Source organism: Helicoverpa zea, chromosome 5 (genome assembly GCF_022581195.2).
Source record: "Helicoverpa zea isolate HzStark_Cry1AcR chromosome 5, ilHelZeax1.1, whole genome shotgun sequence".
Lineage (NCBI taxonomy): Eukaryota > Metazoa > Arthropoda > Insecta > Lepidoptera > Noctuidae > Helicoverpa > Helicoverpa zea.
Window position 1 is genome coordinate 382,329 of NC_061456.1, and position 23,579 is coordinate 405,907.

At 42.0% G+C, this 23,579-nt stretch overlaps 1 protein-coding gene across 2 annotated transcripts in view; it reads right to left on the minus strand.

Moving 5' to 3' along the window:
• Positions 1-11,221: 11,221 nt before the first annotated feature.
• The window catches only part of LOC124630286 (lachesin-like), a 105,371-nt gene continuing 93,013 nt past the window's right edge, over positions 11,222-23,579 (minus strand). The window contains exons 9-11 of one of the 2 annotated variants that reach the window (XM_047164106.1): positions 23,475-23,537; positions 20,812-20,961; positions 11,222-12,385 (exon numbers count right to left, since the gene is read on the minus strand). In XM_047164106.1, the coding sequence (XP_047020062.1) occupies positions 12,309-12,385; positions 20,812-20,961; positions 23,475-23,537 (290 nt within the window). In that variant the 3' untranslated portion in view covers positions 11,222-12,308. The remainder of the gene's footprint in view (positions 12,386-20,811; positions 20,962-23,474; positions 23,538-23,579) is intronic. The other variant, XM_047164107.1, reaches the window with a different exon arrangement.

Sequence of the window (23,579 nt, forward strand, 5' to 3'; positions counted from 1 at the left end):
CGTACACTCTTGATGATCAACCACTACCTAGATCCCATTGCATCCGTGATCTTGGGGTTCACCATGACTCCAAACTTAGCTTTGAAGAACATGTTGGCAAAATAGTCGCTAAAGCATCCAAATCTCTAGGTTTCATAATGCGTCTGTCCAAGTGCTTCACACAAGCCAAAACATTAAAAATCCTATACTGCACTTTTGTAAGAAGTCACTTGGAGTACGCATCCGAGGTTTGGAACCCACGGTATTATAAATATATTGATCGAATTGAAAGCATTCAAAAGAGATTTATAAAATACCTATGTTTTCACCAAAAAATACCCTACAAGTCAGAAAATTACCTTAAACTATGTAAAAAATATCATATACTGCCTCTAAGCATTCGTCGGGAGATTTCTGACTGCGTATTTCTACTGAAGACTTTTAATAACAACATTAACTGCCCCGATATTCTATCTAAATTCTATTTTAATGTCCCAAGTAAATTGAAACGATTTAATCCACCGTTGTGTGTACCACTTACTTCGTCGAATTATAGGCAGAATTCATTCATTGTGCGTGCAAGTAGAAGCTTCAATAACATAATAATAATAATTAATGATGATGATAATGGTGGTTAATTTGGCCTTGGACGACCGAGCGTGGCTTCAAGCCACCCTTCCGATCAGATTCGGTGGCCTCGGTGTCCGCAAAATTTCCAGTTTAAGTCTACCGGCGTTCCTATCCTCGGTCTGCGGCACTAAGGAGTTGACCAGAAAAATTTTAGCCCCTTCACTGGTCGATTCTGAGGTGCCGTGTCTGACTGATGGCATGAACGCCTGGAAAGTGGCTTGCCCAAACACAGCCTTCCCTGACAACCCGGCTTCCCAGAGACAGTGGGACGAGCCGCTCTGCAGATTGACGAGAAATAAACTAATTGAAACATCTGTCAATACTGCTGAGCGTGCCCGCCTACTGGCTGTGGGAGAGTGGGAGTCAGGGCTATGGCTTCACGCACTGCCGTCACCCAGCGTTGGGACCATGCTGGGTGACACTACATTCCGGCTCGCTACATGCCTACGCCTCGGCGCCCCCACTGCGGCTCCGCATCGCTGCCAGTGCGGTGAATCTGTGGACCGCCTTGGGCACCATGGTCTTTCCTGTAGCAAAAGTGCTGGTCGCATGGCACGACACGCCAGCATAAATGACATTATCCGTCGTGCTCTTGTCACCGCCGGAGTGCCAGCCATTTTAGAACCCAGAGGCTTGGCGCGCGACGATGGCAAGAGACCAGACGGGATGTCTATAATGCCTTGGAAGATGGGAAGGTCTTTCGTGTGGGACGTAACCTGCGTCGACACCCTTGCACCTTCCCACCTTCCCAGTACGGCGAGCTGTGTCGGTGCAGCTGCTGCAGCCGCGGAAAACCTCAAGCGGCATAAATATGTAAACCTCACCGGCAATTGCATTTTTGAGCCGTTTGGGGTTGAAACTCTGGGACCATGGGGCCCAAGTGCCCACAGACTCTTTCGAGAAATTAGTAAGCGATTAGTGGAGTCCACTCGTGACCAAAGGGCTGGCCTATACTTCGGTCAAAGGATATGCATTGCCATCCAGCGTGGCAATGCAGCCAGCCTTTTGGGCACGATCCCAGCTGACAGCGATGCGGATGAATATTTTGATACTTAGTTTCCCTATAATAACATATGTAAACAGCATGATTTTGATCCATTTACGACAAGCGTGTCCTCGGCCAGAAAGTGTCTAAGCCTTAACTTTTTTCATTAATGCAAACTGTAATATTTTGATTTTGTTATTATTATATTTCCTTTCTTGTTGGCAGTACTCTTCTTATATAATGTTGTTCACAGATCTGTTTGTATATATCTGTATCTATACGTGGAGACCTGTAATTGGCTGTCCGTTTACCATACTGTTCTAAGTTAATTTTCTTTATATAGCTGTAGGTTTCCCATGTAAATTAAATAAATAAATAAATAAATTATTCTATACAAACATTGTTGGTATATAAAAAACTTAAATCTATGTTAGTAACACTTCACTATGCACTATGTCACTGTGCGGTCCTGTGGCACTTGTCCGCGGAACCGCCGAAACACCACGTCCTGTGGCCAGAAGTTCTCATCCAACACGAAGTGCAGGAAACACGTCGGCACGCGCACCACGAACGCCTTAACGTTGGCGTTATGGCGCGACTACAGCAGCTGCACTCTCGGGGCGTACTTCAGCTTCTGACGCACGTAGTTCACGATGTCCTCCACCTTAGTGGTGTAGTGCAGGCGGGAGATGTACACCGGGGTGTTCGGCTTAGCGGTACGGATTTTTGTGTTTGACTCCATAGCGGTTTTTTTTTTTTTTTTTTTTTTTTTTTTTTTTTTATAATGTCGGGACACCTTTTTCACACACGGTCGGTTAGCCCCATGGTAAGTTATTTATTAACTTGTGTTATGGGTGCTAACACAATTGATAAACTACATATAGCTACATATATACATATTTATAAATACATATCATAACACCCAGACCACGGCCAACAAGCATGCTCATCACACAAATGTCGACCGAACCGGGAATCGAACCCGGGACCTCAGGTTCGGCGGTCCGGCATGATGACCATTGCGCCATCGAGGTCGTCCGAGGAGGATCGAGGAGGTTTGTTGGTTCGCTGACGGCGCTTCCTCCTTTGCACCACGAACCCATCATCATCAGCCCTTAAAAGGCATGGGCTTCATTTTTACACCAATTGTATAGTCTCCTTGATGCGACGCTTGCATATTCTCGACGAACACCGTCAGGTTTCGAGCTTAGTTAGGTCCTTCGCCACAACGTCGTAAGGAAGTGTGATGATGTCTTGTATAATCTTCTTTGTCCCGTCACGCCGGCGGGACACCATCTGGTCGCTCTTGTTGAATTATAACCCGCCACAACGGCCACAGAATAATATCATTCTGACTCTTTCTGCAAAGAATTGGAAATCCGCGAATGAAATAATATTTAGTCTAGGATATTTTGCACTTGGCGGAAAACGTTGGGGGAGTTTTAATAATCAATCAACTAGGTATAATGAAATATAGACAGATGGTAACAAATACATGCCCATTTCATATTTTTTGAACCCACGTAACTCGTTCTTTACAATTTTTTACATGCAAAACACTTTTCTGACGAAAATTGTCGAAAGTTTTGAAAACATTTTGAACTAATTTAGTTCAAAATATTCTTACAGCAATTGGTTCCACACCGAATCATAACAAATGATTTCAAGATTATACACATGCTCACCAATCCTTATCCAATATGGTTGGGCGTTGAATACGTGATGCTGAGCGTGATCCTGTTGTCTGCGGTAATCGTCAACTGCCTGCCATCGGTGACACCGGCATCGCTGCGACGCCGGCCTCAGATACCTCTCGCAATCTACCAACAGAGTGCCGAAGCCAAGGCAGCCAGCGAACCCATTCAAACAGAGTTTCAGAAAGAAAAACCTATATGTGGTCCAGTGCCATTTGCGGATTTGAGTTGCGAGATGCCGACTAGTTGTTCAACGAAGTTTTATCCTCCATACCTACAGATATTGCATAAAAGTCAGATTCCTGAGGTGTTGTGCAACACTATGACGTTACCAACTCGTGTTAGCTCTGGAGTCCAGAGGGTGTACAATGTACACCCTACGCGTACGCCGAGTGCAAGAGCTGCTGTGCAGGATGCAAAGCATTTTATCTAGTTTTCCTGATACTGATGGGTGGCAGCACTACGAGAATATTTGATTATTTGAATGAATGATAGATTCTTAAGCCTAGCTGTAATGATCTTGTAATTTAAGTTGTATTTCGATTATTTCAATATTATCTGAATAAATTAAATGCATTAAAAGTACCCTTTATATTCTTTAGTTCAGTTATCAATACATAAACGTTTTATCTTTACTGCTTTTATACAAGTTCTAACTAATATAATATAGAGAAGGTTTACTATCATAAATCCTCTCAATGTTAAAACCGACTGTCCTTAGTCCAACAGGATGCAGTCCAGATGTACACGTAGCAAGTGCCTCTCTGACCACCTCAAGGTTACTATACAGTCAAACATGTTCAAATCAATGTGCTTATTAGGGTAGTAATTATAACCGTTATGCAAAGTCTTTAAAATGTAAGTATTAATTAAAATGAAACTATTTGAATATTTGTTAAATTATCAGCTAAGCTACGCAAGCCTTCGAAATGGGAAGAACTCTCCTTCTTGGCTCAAGTATCAAATATTTTACGGGACATAAGATGAAATAAAAAGCAGGCAGTTGAGTCATGGCCAAATTAGCCGCACCCTATTCAAGACGCTTGAGTTGTTGTTTCTATTTAAAACTTGTAAACATTGTCCAAATTCGACATGCACAGTGTTATATTATATTTATTGTAACGGACAGACATAAAAACCGTCAGGCGTACGAAACGTGCGCGGGAATATGAAGAAAGGGGATTTACCCTTGTCAACCGTGAGACGGGATCCGTAATAACCGTGAGCAACCCAGATAAAAGGAACTCAATAACAACGTCTTGATACAATGCTGATGCTGTGGGAGCCTCTTCTAGCCTTCTTGCCTTCAAGATGCAATCATCTTAATGAAAACATTATGTTTAGTGGTCATTTCTAACAAGAATAAAGAAACAGAAAAAAGTGGTATATTTACAAACTATTTGATTTCTAACATATTAGACTATATCTAAAATTGCGAGTTTTTATAGAGATATAAGTTCAAGAAGTAAATTACACTAACTGCATCTATCTGCGGTTTGTATAAACGAGATTACGTTTTCCTGACAAATGGCGGATATCTGGCGAATATGTTATTATATAGGCTTATATAAAAAAAGTAGAATATGAAGACAGCATCTCTGTAAAATATTAACTCTTTGATTAATGCATATTTGGCCAATGGAATCTCTCGTATTTTGTTCTACTTCAAAAGAAACAATAAAATTGTACCAGAATTTGGTTAAAACAAAAACACTATGATTATTTCCATAGCAAAACACAACATGCACTAATCTGATTATAATCTGAAATGTTTACATAGTAACCGCTAGGTGGTCGTGTACCGCAGGTTTTAAAATAATTATGGTAATTGAGAGTTACTGATAAGTGATGTGGTACATTATACTCTACTATATAGCCATTTTGAAGCTCCCAGTGTCTGCAAATAAAATTTCTTACCGTTCACTGGTAGATATGTCAAATATTTATAGAACAAACATGATGCGACCTGTGGCCATGCGATACCCTTCTCAGCCAGGACTGGTGCCTCGTCAGCAGAATCGCAAACCCCTGTGTGGTCCTGTGCCCGTCCCCGGAGTCAGCTGCGAACAACCAACCACTTGCGTTAACAATAATGGACAAGGCGCATTGCATGGGAATCAACAAAGAGTATGTTACACAATTCCAAGGTGGCCGGATCCAAAATACCAGATTACCCAAGCCTCGCAAATGCAACGATACCCCCAAACGATAGCTAATCCGAAACTGCGACAAATGATGCCAGGTGGTATGGTGTCACCTGGCAGAGCAGCCGCTGCTATGGTGACGATTCGAACAGGGACTCCGCTACCCCCTAGGGGGCCACTGATGAGGACTCCGCAAGGATGGACACCACAAAGGATGGTACAGAAACAGTATCGCAATCAGCCTCCTCAGAATGCGACCATGAAGGCACACCTGATAATGAACCAACAGCCACCGCTAAGAGTAGATCAGCTCGTGACCGGATACAATGGTGCACAATCATCATATTACTACCCTAGAGTTGATTACCCATATTTCCAGAACCAGCAGTTTATTCAGTTCCAGGGAGGAGCAGGAGGGCCGGCGGGGGAGTCGACGAGCACGGCGCCGCCGTCCACGCCTCCACCCGAGACCACGACCAGCACCATGCCGCCGTACCCGGGCGGCGTGAAGCCCGACTCCGATGAGAACTCCGGCTCGTTCCTGCTGTGCGGCAACAAAGCTAAATGCAACAAATACGTCTGGACCACCAAAAAGAAAAGTCCTACCAAGAAAAAAAAGGAAGAAGAATTAGTGTTGTGGTAAACTTGAAGATCAACTGTTACGGGATCATCATGTGTCATGTTGACGATTTTTTTTTCTATTACTGAGGCAATGTGGACTTTGAAAACGATATATTGTTGAAATACCTTAATATTTAAACTTTATGTTTATGTTGAAATATATAGGTACCTACTTAGATATAAGCCTTATAAAGCTTGGTACATTGAGCGTTACCAAAACTAAATAGTTTACTTGTATTATTACAAACATGTTCCTAACTCTATCCCTACCTTCTACAAATGTTTTTCCGTGGTCTCTAGTTTGCAGTTGATTCATACACACCACCGCGTACCACGGCGGACAGCGATGGTGGTCAAGTGACGGAGCACTACTCGACCGCGCGGTCCGGCGGACTTCGTATAATGTATCAGCACATTACACAGACGCCAATACAACATGAGATTCACTATACCATCAGCTGTAGTGTAGAAGCATAAGTGCTGAAATATAATATACCTTTAGCAGTTACTTAATTTATCACTGAAACAAATTATGTGTACCAACCCGCTACAGGAGCGGGCAATATTCGTCTACTAGTACTGGACTTCAATACAGATACATGTAAAACTCACGCTACAAGACTAAACAAAAAGACATACTCGTAAAAGTAACAAGCCGCCCGAAGGGAAAAATATGATATTGCTTTTAAATATGAAATATTACGCCCAAAGTGTTCTTGTATTATGAAGAAAAAGGGTTGGGAACGTGACGGCTAGGCCGCGGAGGGCTGCCGCTATGCCTCTATTGTACAAACAATGAATTGATATAGCCCGCATCGTTATTTTATTGTGCCTACTTGCCACTCTTATCTTTTATGGCAGTATGTATGAAAATAAATGGATTCACTAGCCATTTTTTGGTACCTAATTTTCGGTACAGCCCATGTTATATCTATAAAAGACGGGTCTATTTACCAGAAATTAACTTTTTATAAACTGGAACAGGAATACCTTAATTATGATTTTGAAAAAAAGAAACATAAATTCTTTTTACTTGCGCTGTTGGTACTTTTTGACTGGTCCAACTAAGCTGAAGAATTTTCTATTTATTTTTATTGATTTAATAGACCCACAATAAATAATAGGACGGTCTTAAGTAAACTAGATCACAAAGATCTACAAATCAATGACAAATGAACAGTAACGGGTAACCGCGGCCGGGCGACATCTACAACTAGTTACATCTCAAATCGTCGCTGTATTTACTCGATGCGATTACGATACGACACCGATACCATGCCAATCTACAAAAACTTCTATGAAATGGCTAACAACATATAATATAGGAATAAAACTCATTTATGTTCAAAATAAATTCCTAATATGTACTTTTGTTTAAAATGTACGTTATGATACTTTTGTTTAATAGAAACATGTGTCTGTATTTTCAAAACAAGTAAAAAATTGCCGACTTGGAAAAACGAGTACATTAGAAATGATTTTGTATTTGCGCATGGCAAATACAAAATCATTTCTAATGTACTCGTTTTTGATCACGCCTAAAAGGCCAAAAATTATGGCAGGGCACTGTATTGTTCGAAATATATTACTTAGAAGAAAAGGAAATCTTCTAGACTTGAAGGATCCATCACTGATATAATTAACTACTCCTTATACTCGGGTCAATTCCCTTCCTTGTGGCGTTATGCTTACGTCCGTCCCCTTCCCAAAATTGCAAATCCATCCCTCCCCACCCATTTTAGACCAATTTCAATCCTTCCTTTCCTTTTAAAAGTGTTGGAGGCCTGCGTCCATAAGCAACTGTCGAGCTTCATCCACTTACACAACCTTATTAGCCCGTTGCAATCTGGGTTCAGGCCAGGACACAGCACTGCTTCGGCACTTCTCAAAGTGACTGGTGACATTAGGGAGGGGATTCAGGACACCAAAGTTACAGCTTTGGTCCTTATTGATTTCTCTAATGCCTTTAATGCCGTCAGTCATGATATCCTAGAATCTATCCTTTCCCATCTTATGATTTCACCCAAAGCTCTGGAATGGTTCTCATCTTATCTTCGTGGGCGCCAGCAAGCTGTTCGAGTTGATGAGACATTGTCTAATTGGCGTGATCTAGTGGCTGGTGTCCCACAAGGCGGTATTCTTTCTCCACTATTATTTTCTATCTTTATTAACTTCATTACTCCTAACCTTCAGTGTGCGTATCATTTGTATGCCGACGATCTTCAGCTTTACACTCAGGCTCGGCCTGAGGATCTGCATATAGCCATTGACAAACTGAATGTAGATTTGTCGGTTATTAATCGATGGTCTAACCAATTCGGGGTGTCAGTAAATCCTTCTAAGTGTCAGGCCATAGTCGTGGGTAGTCCTCGTATGGTAAGTAAGGTGGATATTACGAACTGTCGTCCGATTATCCTAAACGATGTTGTTGTTCCGCTTAGCCTCAATGTGAAGAACCTGGGTCTTTATATGGACAGTACGCTTAGTTGGCAAACTCAGGTCGCTAGTGTGAGTAAGCGTGTAATTGGAACCTTACGTCATCTAAATCGGTTAAGAAACTTTTTGCCGCCGAAAACCAAAGCAATGCTTGTGCAGTCCCTAATATTTCCTATTATCGACTATGGTGACGTGTGTTACTTCGACCTCAATGCGGACTTGCTCAACAAACTTGATCGGCTCATCAACAACTGCATAAGATTCGTCTTCAACCTGCGGAAGTACGATCATGTTTCTGAGTATAGGACGCAATTGAAATGGATGTCCATTCGTCAGAGAAGATCGATGCGTGCCTTGACGACCCTTTACTCTTTACTTAACTCTCCTACTCCCCCCTCGTATCTAATTCCTCATTTTCAATACCGTTGCTCCGGTCATTCCAAAAATCTTCGCTCTTCTCACAATCTTCTTCTTCACTGTCCTTCTCATACCTCTGACACTATCCACTCTTCTTTTCACATTCAAGCTATTCTTCTGTGGAATGCGCTGCCCTTAGAAACCAGGAAGTCACCCAGCAAACAATCTTTCAAGAGTGCTGTGCGGAAGTACTTGCTTAAGAAATCGTTGGCAGAATCATCATCACAATAATTTATTGGTATATTATATGTATATATGTATGTATGTATGTATTTATTGTTATTTGTATTAATATTGTTGTATTTAATTAGTATTTAGTGTTTTATTCATCATTATGTTTTCGTTTTATTTTCTAATGCACCTACCATGTTTTTCTCTGCATCACCCTAAGGTTGACTGGAAAGAATGCCTATGGCATTAAGTCCGCCTATGTAATATTTTTGTTGCATAAAGTTTAAATAAATAAATAAATAAATAATAAGGATAAATATGGCAAGGATATCCCAGCCTGCGGTTTTGAATCTGCGAGTACTTCTGAGTAAATCAATCTGAGCAAGCAGTCACAATACTATTCAACACTATTCCGTCTTGACGTAGTTCAATAATACCTAATAATGATTTATTTTCCAAATATATTATTGCTTTGTTGTAGTGTATAATAAAAGTACAGTACAAAGTACGGACCACAAAAATGTGTTTAATCTTACAATCAAGAAATCAGACAAGACACGTAGGTATTGGGTAATATTAAAACTCTAAACATTAATTTCATTCGTGATGCCAGAACCACACCACTTACATTACATTTAAGTTCATTCGCACGAAAAATAATATTTCATAAAAATATGTATTTTACTAGAATTGTAACTTATACCCCGTTTATCCCAAGGCGAGATAAGGCGGCCAACGAAGCGCGAAATTTTACAAGTGTCGACGGACCCAGCCGAGCCAAACCTTACCGCCCGTGCATTATACGGGATGGGACACACTTACATAATTTTAGTTTCAAGCTTGCCTTGTCTCTGGATTGGATATTTGTTTCAATCTTCTGTTTTGCGATAAGTTATCCTTCATCCAATTTAATAAGATGTTCAGTAAACCTTTTCAATGTAACAATTAAGCCGCACGTGAAACACGAAGAGCGACTCAACTTAGTATGTGATGTAACTAAGTGATAAATTCCAGTTACAACGTCAGCTGATAACTTGGGTTCCGCAGTAAATTTGGCGTTGCTCCGGCCGCCGGCAAAACCGCGCGGCAAGGCACAACTTTAATTGACACAAGGAACCGCAGCCTCGCTTCGCCTATACTTTGAATATCGACTATTGTTTTAGTTTGTGAGCTAATTTTGATGACCAGACTCTTGTTTATTGAGATTGGAGTAAAGCTCTGTGTCTGCTTTGTTTTGATGATGGAGATTTTATGTAGAAGAATATTTTTGAGGTAGGTAAAGTCAAATCATTTATTTCATTTAGGCCTTCTCAGGCACTTATGAACGTCAAAAAATATAAATAAAGTTGATTCTAGTTGCCCATTCCAAAAGTAGCTTCCTATGGAGAAGAACGGGCAAGAAACTCCGTAATTAAAACCACAGTTCATAGTCCAGAATTTAGCAAAAATAATGATACCAAGATCTGATGGACCCTAATTCTGTGCACAACGACCATTATGATTATATTATATTAAACATTTAAATTGTATCCCCATAGTATCACAAAGGGCTAAACAAAACAACACATAAGAACCGCTTGCCGATACACGCCGTACTTCTATCAACATTAGCGATATATTTGTATCGTTAGCTCCGCCAACTCCGAATCCTCGAGCCATTAAGGCGTCTATTTTAACGCCACTTGTTTTTCCAACTGCCACGAGCCACTTTAACAAACAGTATTTATTTTCTGCTTCCCATCTCGGCGCGATTTTTCAAGAAAAATTCGTTAGCTCCCTCCTACTTCGGCTGAATTTCGATTAGAAAAAGACAAAGAGCCGATTGTAGAGCTATTGGGCGTGGGGAATCAATTAAAGCGAGCCATAGATCTGGCCGGCGATAACGTCTGTCAGTGAGTGAGGGCGCCGATAAGATTGTCTGCGCGCGACCCGCCCCAGCACTTTTAATTATTTCAAACGTTTATCGCTATCACGTGTCGCCATGTAATGGCCGCTGCAGCCGTCGCCGCTTTTTGCTTCACTTTTTAAATAGAAATTGATACGATCGCAATGAAGCTGCTCTCTCTGCGAGTAGTCTTTGCGGCTTCCTACACTAAAGCTGTGTGAATGGACAGAAATTGTTGAATAATAACTACATATCGACATAATTTTATACTAATTTATTATAATGTATTTATTTACATTTTCAAAATCACACAATCTGTACAATAAAAGTATGCATTTAACCTAGTGATATATTATCTCTTATTTTCAATAAAAGATATATAATTTATACATTAACATATATCTATATTAGGTCGAATTAACAAATAATATTCAGATACGAAGATAATATTACGTTTAAAATTTTCTTTTATTATTTACTGTGCATTAATTTTTATATTTACATTTTGACAAGCGTGAGTAGCAAGCTTGGTTATACTATTACTTAGACAAACAATATCTATAACGTTGACCATAAAATTGTTAATGACACAACAAAATGAACAGGTAAAGTCTACGTTTTATGTAAAATGAATAATATAGTGATATAAATAACTGTCGAGATGCTTATCTTTGGCACAATTCATTAGGATTATTCTAGGCGAAGCACTGAATCACAAATATTCGTATGACGCTAGAGTAGTCGCCTGCGGAAGGACAATGCACGTATAATACGTAATGTATAATTTAAAATGGAAATGGGAGTAGGAAATACCGAGTAGGTTAACGAGGTTCATGAATAATTACTTGGAACTATTGTGAACATCCACGTGCCACCTGATGACGAATCTCAAATACTCTATTATTTGATGAGAAACGTTTCTGAGGAGAACTTTCATTCTGAATGTTCCGCAAATTCGGAAAGATTGAAAGAAAGCTTGTTGTTACAAATATTTTGAGTATCAAATTTTAATAATAATTTGCACATTTTTAATGATTGACGTTGCATATTAAATGCTGCCCATTTAAAAATCATCAGGATTCTTAAAGCTACACCTTAAAATTGGGACTTGAACTGAATATCACTCGTACAATAATTATTAAATTCATTCACACGCATTCGTCGCTCGGGATATGAGATCACAATTCAGTGATGATATGTTTCAACGTTATATATAATTTAATTTAAAAGTAAAAATCACATTTATAGGAAGACGAATCTAAATAAATATTTTGGTCACAATAATTTCTGTGTGTTGAGGAGTAAAACAGGTGAACTGATAAATGTAGGTCTGTAAATAAAGCTAGTTATACAATGAGGTCCACTTGTACTAGAACAATGATAGCCAGGAACGATTGCCGCCAACAATGGATCCGTTTTGTTCCTGAAACAAATGAAATTAATCACTTTAACGTATTGTTCTACTGAAGAATATTTTGGTTATAAAACTAAACTGGATTTAGCCTAGTGAGTAATTTAGCTGCAATGTAGGTTGATATGGTTATCTATGAGGTTTAGAATCATTTGCTTGCACGTATCTAGTTATTAAACAATTTAAATGATGCCTACTTAGGTTAATTTATGTAGCAAGTTATTTAGATTCTAAGAAAAACACATCCAGTGCCTTGAGGTACTTTCTTATAAAGAGAACAATAAAGATGTCAAGCATTTAAAACCAATCTATGTATATAGGCGTACTTTATTATTCGAACCATTAGCTACAAAAATCCGAGTATTCACAGGTAGCTTGGCGCTTTATACAGGGTTACTGGTAAGTAGACCGCATCCTTTCAGGAGGTGATAGTATAGGTCAATACGGACAAATTTGACCCTGGGATACACTGGGCAAAAGTTGACCCGTTTCGAGATAATCGAATTTCAAGATCTTTTCTTTACAAGTCGTCTAGGTACACGAATACATTTTTATTATTAGTTAAAAGTCTCGTTTCTGCGGATTTTTGTGTGTTTTGTGCCTTTTTGGATAGCCAGATAGATGTAGATGTTTTTTAAGTATTCTGCACAAAAAAATGAAGAGTAACATTTTTGAGAAAATAACTACTAAAAAAGTAATTGCTGTTCGCTATAATTTCCTCTGTGATTTGTACAGTTTTATGGTTTGTTATTATGAAGTGATTCATCTTCTATCCAAAAACACACAAAAATCCACAAAAACGAGACTTTTGACTAATAATGAAAATTTATACATGTACCTAGACGACTGATCTTGAAATTCGATTATCTTGAAATGGGTTAACTTTTGCCCAGTGTATCCCAGGGTCAAATTTGTCCGTATTGACCTATACTATCAGCTCCTGAAAGGATGCGGTCTACTTACCAGTAACCCTGTATATTTCTCTGGTATATTCACTGGTTGTCGCAATTTTACATTGATATCACATATGTAAATGGTATAATGTTTGTCACACGCAATTATGCGCTAAAATAAGCGTTCCGATTAAAACGTTAGTTAATTGAAGTAAAATTAGAATTGTATCGTTAGCAGTGGATATCCTAAAACCTGATGCAATATTAAGTCCTCGTTCAAAGATCGCAAGGCTTCGTCCGTATATATCGGCATATGTATCGGCAATATTCTCACACAACAAAGCGTACAAGAGGTAACATTAAATAAACCCAATTCAAGATAAAGATATTCAAGTTTCATATTCCCAATATTTATTCAAACGTTAGGCGTCTCTATTTGATATCATATTATTCGGCTGTTCAAACACTTTTTCGTAGAGGGCGAGAGCTGCAGGAATTGATTGTACGCGGTCTGCACTGAATATTTATGAGGGTTAAGTGTGTATGCGAACTCGTTGAATGTTTAATCTCTATTTGGGTGTACGGGAAAGCGACCCGGGTGGATCTCAACCGCAATAGTCAAGACTGCGCGTTAGGGCGGCGACACACCGACAGCGCTGCGGCGTGCACACACACGCGCGCGTTATATACGATGCGCACTTATTTATTGCAGCTGTGTGTGTTAACCGCAGCGCCCGGCTCGGACTGCGATTGTTACAATAATAATGTGCTCTGAAATGTTGCTGGCACACTATCCCTATGTAAACTCCACGCGGAATTTAAAACTATTTCTTTGTGATCGACCCAAAACTTTGTCGTCTACTGAGAAAATCGACGAGCTGTCACATACATTTGTTTGTGCTATTACAGAACTTGGATGTTGTAGTTTTTAGAGAACCTTTCTTTACATTTTTTGGAAATAAGTATTTGAAAATGTTTCTTTTTCACGGAACTTAAGAAACATATTTTTACGCTTAGCCGTAAATTTAATTGAAACTATTTACAGAAACATACAGGTAAGATGACACTTCGTAACCAGAACATAAGTTTCCAATATAGCTGTAGCAGTAAACAAATAAAGATGTACGCCAGTCGGGTAATACCTCTGAATCCAGAATATTCAGCAAAGATAAAAGCCCGAAATGCTCTTAGCATTTGGAGTCATTCAAACAATTGCGACGTTCAGGCCTCGTAACGTATTTGTGGCGGTCCAGAACGCTCGGACCCCACCTCAAAACACGAGCGGAATCGCTCCGCTTGATGACAGTGTGACCGCACCTCAAAGTCACGCCACCTCAGGAGATCCTTTGTTCGGAGCGAGGTCGACGGCCGCTAGCTTACACGTGCCGCGCGCACGCAGCGAGCGCGTGACATTTGTATGGAGGCAGCCGAGAATGGCCTTGGGAGACCGGCGCGAGCAACGACGACGGAGCGACCACCGAGCAGTCCGCATCGAGCTAGCTTACGCGCTGTACCTCTCGCAATCGCTTTTGTTGTGCTTAATCAATGTTATATTTAATACTTAGTGCTTATGTATAATTCCATTAAATCATTAGTTTGTTCTGTTAATAATATTATTCATTTCGCCTTCATCGATTTCATTTCTTGCTGCCGCTTCGCTGCTAGATCGCATAGCTTGTAGCTTCACCGTACGCTAGGCGCGGGTTCGATTCCCGTAAAAATTAGGGATAAGCACGTCTCGCTTATTCCTACATTGGTGACCCCGACGTGATCGTCACCCGCGTCGCGACGTCGTGTTACGGAAGACTCCCGGAAGATCCAGGATATCCCGAGGTGCATCCAGGTTCCCGAACATCGGAACATCCCGGTTCCAGAACGTCGGTGCATCCAGAGCGGCGGAGTATCCTGAGGACAACGAGCGGACCTAACGCTAACCTAGTAAACAATCAAGCGGATAATATAGGGGTGTGGTCCCACAACTCATAAGCGGTGAGCGATTTATTTTTTTTTTAACATGGCAGAGTCAGACGGTTTTGCCGATAGTAAGGACGATCCCGTTATCTCTGGAGAGGTAGCGAAGGTTGGAATGCCATTGCGCTGTCCGGCATTTACTCCGGAGGAACCAGCATTATGGTTCGCGCAGCTTGAAGGCCAATTTATTCTGTCTAGAATAACTAGCGACTCGACCAAATTTTATTATGTGGCCACTCAGCTTGAGACTCAATACGCCAAGCAAGTTAAAGATATAATCACCAACCCTCCGGAGACGAATAAATTTGAGAAGCTTAAATCCGCACTTATCAGTAGGCTGTCTGCGTCTCAGGAAAAGCGGATCCAGCAACTCCTACTTCACGAGGAGCTAGGTGATCGCAGACCTTCTCAGTTCTTGCGACACCTGCAGGGTCTCGCAGGCCCTTCAGGTGGCTCCGATTTTGTGAAAAGTGTCTGGACTAGTCGGTTACCCCAGAATATTCAGACTGTCATCGCGTCGCAAATTTCTGAATTACAGGTGGAGAAGTTAGCGGAAATCGCAGACCGTGTGCACGAGATAGCACCGATGACACCGCAAGTCGCGAGCACCTCCTCTTCCGCAAGTGCTGCTTCTACGGACCTGGCGGCTCAAGTAAGCGAGCTGACAAGGCAGGTTGCCGCGCTCAAGTCGCAACTGAGCAGCAGAGGGAGGCATCGCTCGCGCCCACGATCCGGCGGGAGCCGTCGAAGGTATGACCGATCTAGCTCTAGACTGAAGCAGCCACCCGATAATCATCCGCACTGCTTCTACCATTTTAATTACGGAGTGAAGGCTCGGAAATGCAGGAACCCTTGTGACTTTTCGGCGGGAAACTGCAAGGGCAGTCGCAAGTAGCGGCCAACGACTGTCCCATCTCTTCAGGCCGTCTGTTCGTCACCGACCGGATATCGAAAACGCAGTTCCTCGTAGACACTGGGTCAGACTTATGCGTTTTCCCCCGGTCTGCTGTGAAGACGCCCTGCATTCGATCGAGGTATGATCTGGTAGCTGCCAATAACACCGTGATCCACACGTACGGTGCCTTACACCTCACGCTGAATCTAGGCCTCAGAAGGAGCTACCGCTGGACCTTCACCATCGCAGATGTATCGAGAGCCATTATCGGTGTGGACTTCCTCAACTTCTATGACCTGCTGGTGGATTGTAGGAACCAACGTCTGATTGACAATACCACGACTTTATCTGTTCCTGCTACGAATGGCAACTCCGGGGACATCGCGTCTGTGAAGGCTGTGGTTGGTGACAGCGAGTATCACCAAATTTTACGTGAGTACCCAGAGATTACCCGCCCACCAGGCAGACAGCTACCCGGCAAGCACAACACGGTGCACTACATCAGGACGACGCCAGGACCCCCGGTAGCATGCAAGCCTCGACGTCTAGACCCTGCTCGGCTGCAGGCAGCGAAGAAGGAATTCGAGGAAATGCTCGCCAGTGGAGTAGCACGACCTTCGGAGAGTGCGTGGTCCGCACCGCTGCACTTGGTGAAGAAGAAAGACGACGGTTGGAGACCATGTGGCGACTACAGGGCACTTAACGCGCGAACAATACCTGACAGGTACCCCGTCCGCCACATTCACGACTTCTCTCACCAGCTCGCAGGCTGTACCGTATTCTCTACGATAGACCTCGTAAAGGCCTATAACCAGCTGGCGATAAACCCGGACGACATACCGAAGACCGCCATCACGACACCCTTTGGTTTGTTTGAGTTCCCCTTCATGACCTTTGGTTTGAGGAATGCGGCTCAGACTTTCCAAAGGTTCATAGACGAGGTGTTACTTGGCTTGGACTTCTGCTATGGCTACATCGACGACATTGTAGTATTTTCCGCGTCTCCTGAAGAGCACAAGACGCACTTACGCCTAGTATTTGACCGGTTAAGACAGTACGGCATAGTAATTAACACAGCTAAGTGCAATGTCGGTCAAACAGAGGTTGCATTTTTAGGATACCGAGTGTCAGCCGAAGGGACTAGGCCCCTGGAGACAAAGGTGCAGGCAATCCAGGAATTCCCAATACCCAAGACGGTTAAGGAGCTGCGCAGATTCTTGGGTATGATAAACTTTTATCGCCGATTCGTCCCAAACGCAGCTAAGCTTCAAGCACCTTTGAACGCTGTCCTTGCTGGCCCCAAGGTAAAAGGGTCACATCCGGTAGATATGACTCCGGAACTGCTGAGGGCCGTTGACGACTGCAAGTCTTCGCTATCCCAAGCGACTCTCCTGGCTCATCCTGACGCTACAGCGGAACTAGCCATCGTGACCGACGCATCCGACACTGCCATAGGAGCTGTTCTTCAACAACGCAAAGGTGAGAACTGGGAACCTCTAGCCTTCTACTCTCACAAGCTCAGCAGTGCTCAGAGGAAGTACAGCCCGTATGACCGAGAGCTGCTAGCAGTATACGAGGCCATCAAATACTTCCGGCACATGGTGGAGGCTAGAGCGTTCGCTGTCTTCACGGATCACAAGCCCCTCACCTTTGCCTTCAAGTCAAATAAGGAGAGCTGCTCACCGAGACAGTTCCGGTACCTTGACTTCATCGGACAGTTCACGACGGACATAAGGTACTTACCCGGGCCAGAGAACGTTGTTGCAGACGCGCTGTCGCGTGTGGAAGGGATATCTGCAGCTGGCATTAATTTCGAGGATCTTGCAAAACTTCAGGACGAGGATCCAGAACTGCAAAATCTACTACGTCACGGCTCGTCACTGAGGCTAGAGAAGTTAGCCACTACCTGCAGCAACTACTTGCCAGTGTATTGCGACGTGTCGATGCAGATCCCTCGCCCGTATGTTACTCCGACTCTACGTAAACAGGCTTTCACCTCACTGCACAACCTTCATCACCCGGGAAAAGCAGCTACAGTGCGACTGGTCACGCAACACTTTGTGTGGCCAGGGATTCGTAGAGATTGTAGAGAATGGGCAAGGCAATGCGTAAAATGCCAGGCGTGCAAAGTGGCACGCCACACCAAATCCCCACCTACATCCTTCCTTACCCCCTCCTCTCGTTTTTCCCACGTCCATATCGACATCGTCGGCCCCCTAAAATCTTCTAATGATTACAGGTACTGCCTTACCGTCATCGACAGATTCACCCGATGGCCTGAGGCGTACCCGCTTAAGGACATCACGGCGGAGAGCTGCGCCGCCGCGCTGGTGTCTGGCTGGATAGCCAGGTTCGGTTGTCCTGCACGGGTGACCACTGACCGTGGTCGCCAGTTCGAGAGCCACCTCTTCAAGGCGCTCACAGTCTTGGTTGGCGCGCACCATCTTCGCACCACTGCCTATCATCCGGCGGCGAACGGCATCGTGGAGCGACTTCATCGGCAGCTGAAGGCTGCTATCATGTGCCACGATACTTCCCAGTGGACCGAGGCCCTGCCACTGGTACTGCTCGGAATGCGTAGCGCTTGGAAAGACGACATCCAAGCTACGCCGGCCGAGCTCGTCTACGGGGAGACACTCCATCTTCCTGGCCAGTTCCTGTCACCGAGAGAGGACTACGCTGCCGCTGACGTCACCGAGTTTGCCAACCGGCTGCGCCAGCATATGGTCAAACTCGCTCCCCGACCAACTGCGTGGCATACGACGGCTACGCCATTCTATGTGCCCCGAGACCTGCACAGCTCTTCTCATGTGTTCCTGCGACGAGACCACGTCAGGAGTTCGCTGGAACCACCCTACGCTGGACCCTACAGGGTGATACAAAGACACCCAAAGTACTTCACCATTGATGTACAAGGTAGACCAAACAACGTCTCCATTGATCGTCTCAAACCGGCCTACGTGATGCATGAAGACACTAGGGACGTTGGGCCAGCGACCACTACCACTACTACCAACTCGAACACTCCGGCTGCTGGCGACGCGGAGAAGACGACAAGAAGTGGACGTCGAGTGAAATTCCCTGACTTCTATCGACCGTAGTCACGGTCTGGCCGGGGGGAATATGTGGCGGTCCAGAACGCTCGGACCCCACCTCAAAACACGAGCGGAATCGCTCCGCTTGATGACAGTGTGACCGCACCTCAAAGTCACGCCACCTCAGGAGATCCTTTGTTCGGAGCGAGGTCGACGGCCGCTAGCTTACACGTGCCGCGCGCACGCAGCGAGCGCGTGACATTTGTATGGAGGCAGCCGAGAATGGCCTTGGGAGACCGGCGCGAGCAACGACGACGGAGCGACCACCGAGCAGTCCGCATCGAGCTAGCTTACGCGCTGTACCTCTCGCAATCGCTTTTGTTGTGCTTAATCAATGTTATATTTAATACTTAGTGCTTATGTATAATTCCATTAAATCATTAGTTTGTTCTGTTAATAATATTATTCATTTCGCCTTCATCGATTTCATTTCTTGCTGCCGCTTCGCTGCTAGATCGCATAGCTTGTAGCTTCACCGTACGCTAGGCGCGGGTTCGATTCCCGTAAAAATTAGGGATAAGCACGTCTCGCTTATTCCTACATATTCCTCAACCCGCCGCGACGTCTCCGGCCACATTTATTTTTTACCATGAGACGGAAAAGAGACGTTTTTAATAATGCAGTATATTGTAACAAAGAATACAAAGAGGTAAGTAAAGCCTCCTGTGGCTCGACTCGCTTTGAACACGCTATTATATTAAAGGCTTTACGTATTAAGTTTTGGTTGTTTGATGGTAGTATTAGTAAGCGGAATAGTAGAAACGTATCAAAAAGAAAATGTTTATATAGGAGTTTATCGATACACATAGAAAACTGTAAGTAGTAGCATACTACATAAGCTGGGAGACATAAAATAAAAATTATTACAAGAATTCGATCCAGTCCAAAGTCAATCTGATCACCGCCATAACAAATCTGTGCACGAACACCATGCGACATGTATCCGAAATCCGTGTAAGTAATATGATTTTCCTGTTCGGAGTTTGCGATAAAATAAACATAACAATGTACGATGATGCGTAAAATGGTGCGTACGGTGCGACATAAGTTGCGGACTCAACAATGCGTAAAGTTGGGGTTTGATCGTTAGCGGGCCGAGAGGTTAATAAACAGGCCTCGTGAGTCACGGGGCCTCGTATGGGGGTCTCGCTTTCAATATCTTAACGTTGCGTAAAATCGCTGAGTTTTCCCTGTGACTTGACTGTGGTGATATGTGTGATTTCGTTATCTCTCAATGAGATGGGAGTGATTTGAAGCTACCCTTGTCTATGATCTGATAGTATTTATTAAAATTCTAATAATAATATAATCTTAGGTATATCTGAAGCAATCAAAGCAAAAAGGCAGAGAGTCAAACAAAAATATGAAAACGTCGATAGCCAATTTACAGCATATTAATCTTAGTCAAGCGATTATCATACGGCACCGTACACCACCGCGGAATACTCTGGTGCCAAACTAAAGCAAACTGCTTGATCATGCGGTGCCATTTGTCAGTAACCAATCAAAGTAAAGAAACAATGAACGCAACAAAAGCGACAGCATCACATGAACAGCATCCACTGCGAGTTGACATAGCATTACCTGAGACGTGCTGCGTGTGAGGCGGGCGATAGACGTGGTGCGCGGCGTCGCGGTCGGGCGCGCGGTCGAGTTGGGCGCGCACCACGCTGGGCCGCTCCGTGCCCGCCTCGGCGCGGGACACCGACCGACTCACGTTCACGCGCCTCACGCCTGCAATACGCCTCGGATTAACATGCAGCTACGATGAAATGATCAACAAATATACTAAATAACTTATTTCATTGAAATCGTTTTGAAAGTCATGAAAATATAAAAATCTCGTCAAGATTCATAATAGTCTCAATTTTAAGACCTTTTGAAGAGAATTAAAAACTAAAAATAAATGCATCACATTAAGAAAACTTGTATAAGGCCCCTTCAAATTTTTAAGCAATAAACTCCCTTTTTTACAACCCCTGCATGCAATGAAAGTAGCATGAAATGGTCTGAGACTCTTAATGCATGATTCATTACACGTATCAATTATGGTAACAACTCGTGAGAAAATGAAGGTAAATCTAACTTAGTTAATCATTGGAATCAAAAATGTGAGCACAGATTAACAAAAATGAATCTCAAAAGAAAAATCTGCCTGTTGCTAAATCAATCTTCCACAAATTTTTATCGGCTTTTAAACGTCACAGTTCTGTCCAATACTGTCGCGTGCATTTTTCCGCAACATGTCCCAGCCCTATCATAGTCGGTATGTGTGCGCCGAGCATTAAGCTGCGTTGAGCTGCTCCCCGTTGGGAATCCAAGTTTAATGTTTTCATGCTTCTTCTTTTTTCAGTTCGCGTGTGTATATTAATCTTGAAAAACTTTAAGCTGTATTTTTAGTGAGGTCGTATTGAAAAATGAACGTGAAAAAAAATAAAATGAAAAAGTTTACGAGAATTTTACATGAAGTGAATGTCTAATAATAAATAACTTGGTTTTCATCTGGAATAAAAGTACATACATGTTGCATGTAAATATTTACCTTGTACAAGCAGTTGCAATCAAATGATCACGAAATAGTATTTTGATCTTAAGCACGAATTATTTCTGAGAAAAAATAATAATTGAACCATTTATATTAAGCTAATTTAATAGCATTTCAGAGGTACTTCTTTGAACAGTTTGATTATATAGACAACTTCTAAATAAAGTTCTCAGTAAATATAAATAAAATTTCAATATTATTTTTTGGCAAAAATCTGTAGATTTTATTTAGTGAAGATAGTATTCCACATTGATGTACGTAATTACGGGACCTATCGTAAAACAAGTCATTAAAATGTTAATTAGAGCGATAGTTTACCGAGCGCCGATGAACGTATTAAAATGACCCACAATGATTAAACCTTTGCAATTTGGCGATAATACCGACTGCGAACGTGGCGCACGTTGTTACACATTCATTTTTGTAATTAGCTTGGTGACGTAAGCTAAATTATTAGCTTATTAAATAACGCATCATAGCCACGAGCAACGAATATTTAGATTATTATTATACTGCAGCCGCTGATACTGCTGAACAGACAACGCAATATAAATTTCAATATTCTGAGGAATAAAAATATTTGAGACGTAATATTTTTCTTCAGACTGTAATATGTTTTATTTCGGAGATTGTGCGAGTAAAGAAATTCACGATTCACATTAAAGTAATGTCGATATTATTCAATGATAAGTACTTTCACTTGAACTTCATACTTTATGAGGATCGTGTTTTTTATGACACGGCTTTGCTGCGAGAATTTCTGCTTGAATTTTATTTCTATTAATAAATAAACAAAAGTGAACGCTCTAGCTTAGTGTGACAATAATATTAATTTAAGTATACACACGTGTTTAGGTTCGCACCGTTAGTTTTAAACTTAATCGTTTTCAGAAGATTCTAGAAGCGACTTGTCACCTGCCACCTAAACGTAAATAACAAGTTGAATACACATAAATAGCTTTTACTATGTTTAATAATTTATATGCATCTTTTTTGCATAAGACTCAGTAACGATGGCTTTTTAACATAAATTCTTAAGTTCGATGACAGCATGCTTGAAAATGTTTTAAAGCTTCTAGCTTGTGTATGAGACTGATATTAACTCACTATAGCCTGCATTTATTCAGATTTGATGGCTAAAGTTTCTCCAGCTTATTATTATGCTAGCAATCTTACAAGGCAACATTTAGGTGACAATTGTACTATAGGTCTACCCTGTAGAACCAACATTATCTTACACTATAAACACAAGAATAAGATACTACATAGATATATTCAAAGCCAACACATTTGCCGTGGCGTATGAATGCAAGTATACAAGACAGGAGTCAACACAGAACTTAAATGAGTCATTAGTACATGTTTACAGTGGCGAAGTCGCGGCTCGGAAACTTTGTAAATCAGACTGTTGTATGCAGTGGTGGTAACCAACAAATTATACCGGCTTATGTATTTACATTTATTTATATATTGTTATGAAGTTTTATGAGCGAAGAGCAAAGTTGCAGTATTTTATATGTTTATTCTTTTGTTTTTGATTATTTTCGTGTAACCAGGTAATGTTAAAGTGTACATATTTAATGACATTTTATTAATCACAAACAAATCGGTAACTCACTGAGATACTGTTTAAAGTCTAGTTTTGTAATTTTGCATTTGACAGTATGTGTTGTAACTTATTCAGTTAATAGTATGAACTTACTCTCTTTGTTGGCATTGCTTTTCATTTCCGTGGCCTTTGGCGACGTCGACGGCATCGGGATTTCTACGAAATAAATGGTTCTGAATTAAATAACCGTCATTTCGT